The following is a 12,001-nucleotide window of genomic DNA, read 5'->3' on the forward strand; positions in this document are numbered from 1 at the left end:
TATAATAATAGCTGCACCCTTGTGCTAATCACCTAGGCTCAAATTCATTGACTATTTCTGCATATCCATATGTCCTTATGTTTATCAGTTTACATGGCTGCTCTTTTCTGGATTATGAGTAGATCAAGAGAATAGAAAATAGTTTTAATCATTGATTTTGGCTTTCTCTATGGTATCTTGGAAGGCATAAGGTTAAGCACCTAAAAATGACATCCAAAGAGTGGCACCATTGGCAAGCTGTTCATGGATTACACCACGATTGTTGAATTAAACTAAAATATTCCTTTGACTTTATTAGCCAGCATTTTTGGTAGAATGGAAATAAGGGGTAAAGACTGAACCTTGGAAGCACTGGGTTTGGTGTTATCTTGGAAGCACTGGGTTTGGTGTTACCATGGCATTAAAGGGATCAATCCCTAGACAATTAGCCTAAATTTATAAAGTTACATAGTTATAAAGGAATGGAGAGAAATACCGTTTCCTTCTTTGAACTGAAGCAATGTGAGATAAAGAATGAAAGGGTATAATTTTGGGGTGCTTGATCTATACCATTAAAAATAGTTTCAGAGCCAAACATACTTTAGAAACGATCTCTTGGGTTTTTCAGCGAGGTCCAATTTTCTAAGTCTGATGTTTTCAGAGATCATCCCTCTACTTTAGGGAGGAAGTTAGAGGTTATTGTATGAAGCTTGAAAATGCAGTTCCTTTAGATCCTGTGCCAGTATCCCATCATCATCTTGGAACAAAGAACATGGTAAACATCTACAGCACACACTGGGATGGAAGAATCCCTTTGAACCGGGTCTGCCATAGAGAAAATGTCTTCATAGCGGCAAATGCAAAACTGTGTGTATCTAGCACCGACTTCAGACTTCACTGGGGTGTATGCCCTTCCACTGCAGAGCTTAGTTCTCTCCAGGGAGCTTCTTTACTCTAACCCTCTCACATAGATGGTCCTGTGTGTTTTTTTGCTGTCATAAAATAGTTTTGAGGAGTGCCAATTAATAAACGTAGAAGGATGATGGGAGAGAAGATTGCTATTTTATAACCACCATAGTAATTAATAAGTGATGTAGGTGAGAAGGATTAGAAGATACTAAAATCAGTGAGTGAAAGATTGTTGGGGAACAGAGTATTCTTAGAGTGTCACCCCTTAATCACAAAGATAAAAGTCACCTTCACCATGGAGAACACCTTAAACAAGTGATTAAATTGAAACAATTAAACATCACCAATAGAGGAACAAATGGGTGTCATGTACCCTCTGAGTGCCCATCTACTTAGACAGCATTCCTGCCCACAATGTGTCACCCAAATTGAATCATGAAGATATAATTGGATACATCCAAAAATGAGACCTTATACTCTTAAAAATGTCAGTTATTATAGATCAAAAAGCTGGGGGGAACTGTTTTTTTGTTTAAAAGAGAGTAAAGAGATGTTACTTCTAAATGTAGTGTGTGTTCCCAATTTCATCCTGGATCAGGGAAACAGCTACAAGGACATTGATTGGATCATTTGAGGAAATTTGCAAATGGACTATATAATAGATAATGACATCATGTCAATGTTTAATTTCTTGAGTGTGATATGTCATATGAGTGTGCATATGTCAGAGGATGTTTTTGTTCTTAGGACATTCATTTTGAAGTATTTATGACCCAGTTACCATGATGCTTGCTACTAACTTTCATATCTATATACATCTAAATTATATAAAAACACATTATATATAACATTTATTTACATGTGATATATAATAAATATTAATATTATAAATAATTCAAATGTAATGAATATATATTTGTTTTATACACATATATGTATGACAGATTTTTGTTCATGTATAAAGAAAATATGGCAAAATGTTGACAATTGGTGAACCTAGATGAAGGTCATCTTCCTTACACTATTTTTGAAGCTGTTCCGAAGGTTTGAAATTTCTCAAAATAAAATGTTGGGAAAAAAGAACTTTTCTTTTAGGGATGAGGTAGTGGAGAAAATTCAGGTTCATGAGAAATGACATGTTATCACTGTCTGAATTCAGTAAAGGTATATGACACAGTCCATTAAACGTAACTATTCACAAATATAAACTGTTAAAGAGATGGATTTAGATAGTCTAGCATTAACTATTTTTGGAGAAGAGAAAGGATTGCTCTCTGGCATCTGAGTCTTTCTTTTCTTTTGTTTCCACAATATTAACCTTCTCTTTTGTAAGTCGTTAGCTCACAGGATTGTTATAAGAATGAATGAGATAATGTCGATGAAAGTGCTCTGTAAGCTGTGAAAATAATGTCTCTAAGCCTCCTTTGTGTTTAGGATGTAACTTGTGCTGAATTATAACACCCACTGTTGTATTTTGTCAGTATACAGACTATGCATTCATAGAAAGACAAACTTAAGCAGTAGCTTTATTAAGACTCATTCCATATATATGTAATTTAGAAAAATAAATCTGACTTCATTTAGATGAGATCAATATAGTTCAGTATAGTACTGCCTATGGCATATCTAAAACTGCCTAAATATATCTAACAAATAATAGTTTTTTTAGTAAAGAAGCAAAACTTCACTTACTTTAAATGCTCATTTAGCCAGTTGCACTTATGGAATCTCTCTCTCTAGAGGTTGGCAAAAGAGCAAACGAAGCTTTAACGTAAGTCAATAGGACATTAAGTAGAGAAAAGCTGAGTTGCTTGTTGTGCTGTGATCTTGTGATAATTTCATTTTAGGTTTTTAAAGTATGCTTTCAGAATTTTATTGTTATGCTAAATGCAAAAATCAAGTCACTGTCGGTGGAGTACTTGGAATGGACCCGTATAATGAACATTTTGCTCCTTCTGAGGGAGGCAGGCCAGGATATCCATAAAATGGTGACATTTTGATCCTGACTAGAAGGAAACCATATTGAAAGGATGATGACTAGGAGGGAATTAGGGAAAAACAAACATAACTCATCTGCTGGAGGAGACATTCCTGGCAGTTATCGAACTTGACGAGATTCTTCAGTGAGTGTAGACAGCTGAGGTGTAGCCCATGGTGTGCACACGTGTCATTGGTAGCAGTGGTGGCAATGCCAGAGCAGGCAGACTGACACTGGGTTGCTGTCTTTGTCAGTTGGCATGTGAGGAAATGATGATGATGGACATGTTAGCGACCATTGAGTATTAACTATGTACTAGGAGTAATATTCTCAGTTAAAAACCTCACAGTATCCCTGAGGTAGATTTATATTTCTACTATGTTTATTTTATAGATACAGTGGACTCAGAGGTTAGATAACTTACATAAGGTCATACAAATAATAGTGGCCAAGTTTGCCACTTGAACCCAGGGTGCTGACTCCAGAGCCCATTTTATAACCACCATGTTATACTCAACTGACTCTCTCAACTCTTGATATTTGAGAGAACAGACTAAGAAGATATAGAGATATTTTAGTGATAAAGTGATTTCTTTATTGCTGATTGAGTAAAAGGGACTGGAATTACTCTCTTAAAACTAAGGTAGGTGATATATATAACAATAGTTTTCAGACATTAGACACATTAGCACAAGATACTAGACATTAGCACAAGACAGTGATCTTCCAGAGAAGAGAAACAAATGAGATTGCTGCAATTTACTGACTGGATTGAGCTCCAGGCTGCAGCACAGGAATATATATATAATATATTATTAATATGTTTTCAGATATATAACAGAGCCCAGCAATTGCTCTAAGTTAAGGAGACAGAGTTCAGAGTTTGGAGAGGCTAAGGCAACTAGATCACAAGGCAAGTTCTTGGGTAGGAGAGGACTGCATGGATAGACAGCTTCAGAGATCTGTAGAGTTTTTAGAAAGTGTGAGTGAGGAAACTATCTGAGACCAGGGAAGAGCACAGAAAAGAATCAGTTGAAATCATCCGGGAAACACAATCGTTTTTTTTTTTTTTTCTCCCACCACTCAAAGTGGAAAGATCTCTTGACATATAGGGTATCAGTTGGAGGCCATTGCCTCAGTGGTGGGACCAAATTAGCCTTAGACTAAAGGCTCTTCTGGTCTTACTTAACAAAGCTTAAGAGCACGCCATGGAAAGATCAAATGTATCCAAGTAACTTTATTGCATCCAGCTCGGAAATATTTAAAAGAGTATAAAAACTCCAGCCCCAGCAAAGTAAAATGTACCTTGTCTGGTGTCCAATAAAAAATTACCAGGCATTCAAAGAAGCAGGAAAATGTGACCCATAACGAGGACAAAAACAACATGTAGAAAAAGTCCCAGAAATGCCACAGATGACAGAAATACTAGAAAAAGACTGCTATGGACTGAATTTGTCCCCACTCCTCCCCTTCATGAGATTCATATGTTGAAACCCTAATCCCCAGTGTGATGGTATTTGCAGATGGGGCCTTTAGAAATTTGGTAATTAGTGTTGGATGATATCATGAGAGTTGGGCCTTTATGATAAAATTAGTGGCTTTATAAGAAGGGGAAAAGAGCAAGAGATTATCTCTCATCAGGCAAGGACACAGTGAGAAGATAGTCATGTACAAGCCAGGAAGAAGATCCTCTCCAGGAACCGAATTGGTTGGCACCTTGGTCTTGGGCTTCCAAACTGTGCAAAATAGATGTCTGTGTGTAAGCCATCTAATCTGCCTGAGCTATCTAAGAACATTAAAATAGTTATCATAAATTCTATTCCATATATTCAGTGAGTATGATAAAGAGAGACATGGGAGATATAAAATAGACCCACCTTAAATTTCTAGAGTTGAAAAATATGGCAGGGCACGGTGGCTCACGCGTGTAATCCTAGCACTCTGGGAGGCCCAGGAGGGCGATTGCTTGAGGTCAGGAGTTCGAAACCAGCCTGAGCAAGAGCGAGACCCTGTCTCTACTATAAATAGAAATAAATTAATTGGCCAACTAATATATAGAGAAAAAATTAGCTGGGCATGGTGGTGCATGCCTGTAGTCCCAGCTACTCGAGAGGCTGAGGCAGGAGGATTGCTTGAGCCCAGGAGTTTGAGGTTGCTGTGAGCTAGGCTGACACCACGGCACTCACTCTAGCCTGGGCAACAAAGCGAGACTCTGTCTCAAAAAAAAAAAAAAAAAAAAGAAAAAAAGAAAAATACTAGACTAAAAATAAACTGGGGGGATTAACAAAAAATTAGACCCTGTTGATAAAACAATTAGTAAACTTGAAGACGTAATTATCTAAAATGAAATAGGAACAAAAAGATAAAAAGAATTAGCAGAGCATCTGTGAGTAGTGGGACAACAGCAATAGCCTATATTATTTGTTGTTATAGTCACAAAAGGTGTGAAGGAACAGAAAAACTTCCTAAAAAATAATGACGTGGGGGGAGTAGAATTAAAAAATCTAAAGAAATAATAGTTGAAAAACATCCAAATTTGGTGAAGACTGTAAACATACAGATCCAAAAGTTCAATAAGGCTCTATTAGAAGGAAGGGAAGAAAACTACACCAAAGCACATCATAATCAAATTGCTTAACACCTTAAAAGCAGCCAGAGGTCAAAGACATCATGTGTAGAAGAACAAAGGTAGGAATGAGCAGAAGCCTTTTTGGGAACAATGCAAGTCAGAAGACAATGGAGTGGGACCTTTAAGGTGCTGAAAGAAAAAAACTTTCAAACTAGAGTTCTTGTAGCAAGTGAATTTTTTTTTTTAAAGAGATGAAATAAAGACTTTTTCAGACACACAAAAGCTGGCAGAGTTCCTCACCAGCTGACCACCATGCCAGGAGATGTTAAAGGAAGTCCTTAAGACAGAAAGAAAATGATAACGAATGGAAACCAGATCTACACAAAGGAATGGAAGGCACCAGAGAAGGCAAATATGAAAGTAAATACAAAAGACTTCTTGTTTTAAAAATGTCTTGCAGAGCCGGGCGTGGTGGCTCACGCCTGTAATCCTAGCACTCTGGGAGGCCGAGGCGGGCGGATTGCTCAAGGTCAGGAGTTCAAAACCAGCCTGAGCGAGACCCCGTCTCTACCATAAAAAAAAATAGAAAGAAATTAATTGACCAACTAATATATATAATATAAAAATCAGCCAGGCATGGTGGCTCGTGCCTGTAGTCCCAGCTACTCGGGAGGCTGAGGCAGCAGGATCGCTTGAGCCCAGGAGTTTGAGGTTGCTGTGAGCTAGGCTGACGCCACGGCACTCACTCTAGCCTAGGCAAGAAAGCGAGACTCTGTCTCAAAAAAAAAAAAAAAAAAAAAAAAAAAATGTCTTGCAGAAACAATTATCTGTTTAAGGCAAATATAATAATTTATTGTGGGTAGAAGTAAAATATATGATAATAGCTACACAAAGGCCAGAAAGGGGCAAAGGAAAGTGTAGGTGATTATACTATATATGAAATGGTATACTGGCACTTTAAGGCAGGCTGTGATAAAGGTGTATGTTATAAACCCCAATGAGACTACTAAAGGAACAAAATAAAGAGGTATAGCTAATAAGCTAGTAAAGGAGATAAAATGGAATAATTAAAAATGCTTAATCTAAAAGAAGCTATAAAAATTAGGAAAAGGAGAACAAAGAATAGATTGGAAAAATGGAAACCAAATACCATGATGGTATATTTAAACCCAACCATATCAATAGTCACATTAAGTAAATGGTCTAAACTATTGATTAAAAGGCAGGTTTTATCAGATTGGATAAAAAAAAGTGAGACCCAATTTTGCATTGGATATAAGAAACCCACATTAAATATAAAGATATAGATAGGTTAGAAATAAAAGGATGGAAAAAGAGCATGCAAACATTAATCAAAAGAAGGCTGGAGTGAATGTATGCATTTGAGACAAAGTTTATTTCTGAGCACGGAATAGTTTTAGAAATAAAGAGGGCCATTTAAAAATGGTAAAGGAATTATTTCTTAAAACAGAACAATTCAAAATGTGATTGGAGATCCTAATGTACTAAACTGAAAGGAGAAGTAGCCAAATCACAATTATAGTTGGAGATTTCAACACCTTTCTCTCAATAGTTGATAGAACAGTAGACAGAAAATTAGTTAGGATATATAGTAATAGAATAACAGTATTAATCAACATGATCTAACTGGCATTCATGGCACATTCCACTCAACAACAGTAGAATACACATTCTTTTCAAGTGCACACAGAACATTTACCAAGATAGACCATATTTTGGTTCATAAAACAAATCTCAAATCAATTTAAAAGGATTTAAATCATACAAAATATGTTTTCTAACCATAGTGGCATTAAATTAGAAATCAATAACAAAAACATATTTGGAAAATCCCCAAATATTTGGAAACTGCACAATGTACTTCTAAATAACCATCACTCAAAGAAGAAATCACAAGTGAAATTAGAAAATATTTTGAACTACATGAAATTTAAAACATACTACATTTTGTGGTTTACCAATAAAGCAGTGCTTAAAAGGAAATTGATAGCATTAAATGTGTATGTACTAGAAATGTAGAAAGTTCTAAAATCAATGACCTGAGAAAATAGAGAAAGGAGCAAATTAAACCAAAGTAAGCAGAAGAAAGTAAATATGAAAATATAATAGTGGAAATCAATGACATAAAATTAGAAAAATAATAAGAAAAACCAATTAAAGCAACAGCTGGTTTTTTGAGAGTAAGCAAATTGTGGAATCTCTCTAGCCAGAATGATTAAGACAAAAGACAGGGAATAAATAATGAATACCAGGGATGATAGATATGGCATTACTATAGATGTTATAGCCATTGAAAGGATAATAAGGGAATACTGTGAACAGCTCTATGTCAATAAATTTGATAACTTTTAGATGAAATGGAAAATTTCTTGAAAGCATGCTACGAAAGCTCACTCAAGAAAAAATAGGTGTATTTCTATTTAAAAACCCTTAAATCTGTATTTAAAAACATTCCCAAAAAGAAAACTCCAAGCCTAGTTGCCTTTACTGGTGAGTTCTGCCAAACATTGATGGAAGAAATATCAATTTTCCACAGACGTTTTCAGAAAATAGTAGTAGCCATGAGGCCAACATTGTCTTAATTCCAAGCTAGACAAAGAAATTACAAAAATGCACATTATTACAGACTAATATCTTTCATAAACACAAATGCAAAAGTTCTTAACAAACTTTTAGCCTATCAAACCCAACAATATATAAAAAGGATAATATATCATCAACAAGTGGGGTTTATCCCAGGAAGGCAAGGTTGGTTTAATATTTCTTTTAAAAAATCAACCATTGTTATTCCTATCAACAGACTAAAAAAGAAAACTCATATATTTATCTTAATAGATGAAGAAAAAGCATTTGATTGTATCTAACATCAATTCCTGATGAAAACTCTCAGCAAACTAGGAATAGAAGGGAACTTCTTCATCATGATACAGGCATCTATGAAAAATATAAAGCTAACATATTACTTAATGGTGAAAAACCAAAAGACCAAAACTTTTCCCCAGGAGGAGGAACAAGGAGAGGATGTTTACTTTCATTAATATAATACTGGAGATTATCCAGGTGTCTGTCAGTGCAGTAATGTAAGAGAAAATAATAAAAAGCACATAGATTGGAAAAGAGGGGTAAAACTGTCTTTATTCACAGACCACATGATTGTTTATGCATATATTCCTAAGGAATCTAAAAAAAGCAACTGTAAGTAATAAGTGAGTTTAGCAAGGTTGCAGCAAATAAGCCAATATAAAAAAATCATTTGGGGAGCCGCCATCTTCCAGTAATTCGCCAAAATGACGAACACAAAGGGAAAGAGGAGAGGCACCCGATTCATGTTCTCTAGGCCTTTTAGAAAACATGGAGTTGTTCCTTTGGCCACATACATGCGAATCTACAAGAAAGGTGATATTGTAGACATCAAGGGAATGGGTACTGTTCAAAAAGGCATGCCCCACAAATGTTACCATGGCAAAACTGGAAGAGTCTACAACGTTACACAGCATGCTGTTGGAATTGTTGTAAATAAACAAGTTAAGGGCAAGATTCTTGCCAAGAGGATTAATGTACCTATCGAGCACATTAAGCACTCTAAGAGCCGAGATAGCTTCCTGAAGCGTGTGAAGGAAAATGATCAGAAAAAGAAGGAAGCCAAAGAGAAAGGTACCTGGGTTCAACTGAAGTGACAGCCTGCTCCACCCAGAGAAGCACACTTTGTGAGAACCAATGGAAAGGAGCCCGAGCTGCTGGAACCTATTCCTTATGAATTCATGGCATAATAGGTGTTTCACACTTTGTGAGAAGCAACAGAAAGGAGCCTGAGGTGTTGGGACCTGTTCCCTGTGAATTCATGGCGTAATAGGTATAGCACACCTGTGAGAAGCAAAGAAAGGACCTTGAGCTGCCAGAATCTATTCCCTATGAATTCATGGTATAGGAGACAAACCTAATAAAAGCCGCTGGACTCTAAAAAAAAAAAAAAAAAATCATTTGAATTTCTGCATATTAGCAATGAGCAATTAGAACTTGAAATTGAAAAACAATACCATTTATAATAGCATCAAAACTCACGAAATACTTAAGGATAAATTTGTCCAAAGAAGTGTAAGACACTGAAAACTACAAAATTTTGCTGAGAAAAATTATGTAGGCCTAAATAAATGGAGCGATATACCATGCTTATGGAAAGACTCAATATTATTAAGATGTCACTTCTCCCTAAATTGATCTATATATTCAACATCATCCCAATTGAAATACCAGAAGGCCTTTTGTTTTGTAGAGTTTTATGTGCTGATTCAAAAATACAATTTTGAAAAAAGAACAAACTTGGAATATTTATAGTACCTGATTTTAAGTCTTACCATCAAGCTCCAGTAATCAGGACAGTGTGATAATAGTATAAAAATAGAAGACATATGGAGCAATGGAGATAGTGATTTTCCACAAAGGTGCCAAGTTAATTCAATTGAATGAGGAAAATTCTTTCAACAAATGAGGTTGGAAAAAATTAGACAGCCATGTGCGTGAAAGATTAATAAAACAACAATGACAACAGAACACTTCAGTGTTTACCTCAGAACACATAGAAGAATTAACTTGAAGTATATTATAGACTTAAATGTAAAAGTTAAGACCATTAAACTTCTAGAAGGAAATATAGGAGAAAATCTGATCCTACCAAAATTTGAAAAGGATGTGGATGGAGTAACTGGAACTCTCATATGCTGCTGGTGGGTATATAAAATAGTACAAACATTTTATAAAACAGTTTGGTAGTTTCTTAAAAAGTTAATTACCATACCCCCTCCCCTAGCAATTTCATTCCAAGATAGTTAAACAAGAGAAATAAAAACATATGTATACAAACATGTGTATAAAGACTTGTACATGAATGTTCATAGCAGCTTTATTTCTAGTAGCTCCAAACTGGAAACAACCCAAAATTCTAACAGGTGAATGGATAAATTTTGTTATATTCATACAATGTAATGTTACTCAGCAATGAAAAAGAACAAAATATCATATACTCAGTAACATGGGTGAGCCTCACAATAATTATACTGAGTGGAAGGAATCAGTACCATGTACACATGATATGATTCCATTTCATGAAAATTCTAGAACATGTGATCTAATGTATAGCAACAGAAAGCATCCTGGTGGTTCTCTGGGTTTGGGTTAGTGGGGAAGAAGAGGGAATGGATACAAAGAGGTATGAGGAGCCTGTTGATGGAAACATTCATTATCTTGATTGTGCTGGTGGGTTCATGGACATACATACATCAAGACTCATTAAATTGTACACTTTAAATATATGCATTATATTATATGCCAGTTATTCCTTATTAAAGCTACAAAAAAGATATAGAGAGTTTTGAGATTAAGGTTAGATGGTGAATTGGGCAAGAACCCTAACTCACCCCTCACTAACAGTTGTGATAGGAGCCAGACATTTAGAGCAGGTGAGACCTTAGGAATGATCTTCCACATCACAGAGAAATAAAATGATTTGTTCAGGATAGTCACATGTCATTCAATTAAGCCTGGAACAGGATGCCACATTTCATGAGAATATTCCAAAAGACCGGCATGTCCTGTTCATCTTTGTGGCTTCCACTCTGTCTTGGATGATGCTTTGTGCACAATGATGCTCAGTAAATAGATGCTGGCTGGTTGAAAGCATGATATTTCCTAAACTAAATTATAGATGAGAACCGCTTCACTTTCTCAGTATAGTGGAAAGGTGCATTCAGTAAGTGGTAGATCTTGTTTCAGTTTCCACTTATTACACTCATTTGGAGTTACCTTTGGGCACAAGGTTGAGTTGTTTTTCTGGCATGCTTAACACTTCTTGGGTCTGGGAGAATTTCTGAAGGAGAACATAAATTATGAGGGTCTGTATTATTTAAGGTCTGAGCATGGTTACACGTGACAGAGAAGCCAAACAACAGTGGCTTAAGCAAGGTGGACGTGTACTTCTCTGCCACATAAGACTGACTCATGCAGTAGCTCTGCTCTGGGAAACCATTAGAGACCCAGGCTTGTTCTTCTCTTGTTTCCCCACCATCTCTCAGTCCAGATGTCTTGTGGTGGCACTTACCATGTCCGCTTTAACAAGAAGGGGAAGAAAGAAGGAGGAATGGAAGCCACCACCAGAAAGTTCTACCCATCACTTCTGTGTGGGTTGTTTTAGCCAGAGCTGTTAGCTGACCACACTGCCTGCAAGTGAGCGGGGCCTGAAGTCTTCTCTTGGAAGAACAGTGAATAGATACTGGGGGTGGGAGGTGGTTAACTAGCAGTCTTAGCCACAGGGAAGGATCTTAGCATCACAGGAGTTTTAGCCTTGCAGATAACTGGAACTCACAGTAGTTCATGATATTGTAATGTCATTCAGTTGTTCATTTCTCACCTCAATTCTGGAAGCAACAGAGGGGACAGCCCCAGTTGTGTGGCTGATGGGCTCAGTCTTCTACTCCATCACTGCCCCTCCCCACTTCTGTTTCAGGCCTGTGACCCTCCCTTCTGTAAAGTTACATTCTGGTGGTTAATAT

General features: G+C 36.4%; 2 protein-coding genes across 5 annotated transcripts in view; both read left to right on the forward strand.

Annotated features, from left to right (window-relative positions):
- NEBL (nebulette) overlaps window positions 1–12,001 on the forward strand; it is a 328,916-nt gene that overhangs the window by 50,160 nt on the left and 266,755 nt on the right. The window lies entirely within an intron of this gene.
- Window positions 8,729–9,411, forward strand: LOC105872924 (large ribosomal subunit protein eL21-like). Its single transcript, XM_075997584.1, has one exon. The coding sequence runs from the start codon at window positions 8,744–8,746 to the stop codon at window positions 9,131–9,133; it is 390 nt and encodes a 129-aa protein (XP_075853699.1). The 5' UTR covers window positions 8,729–8,743; the 3' UTR covers window positions 9,134–9,411.

Source organism: Microcebus murinus, chromosome 25 (genome assembly GCF_040939455.1).
Source record: "Microcebus murinus isolate Inina chromosome 25, M.murinus_Inina_mat1.0, whole genome shotgun sequence".
In the NCBI taxonomy this organism is placed as follows: Eukaryota; Metazoa; Chordata; class Mammalia; order Primates; family Cheirogaleidae; genus Microcebus; species Microcebus murinus.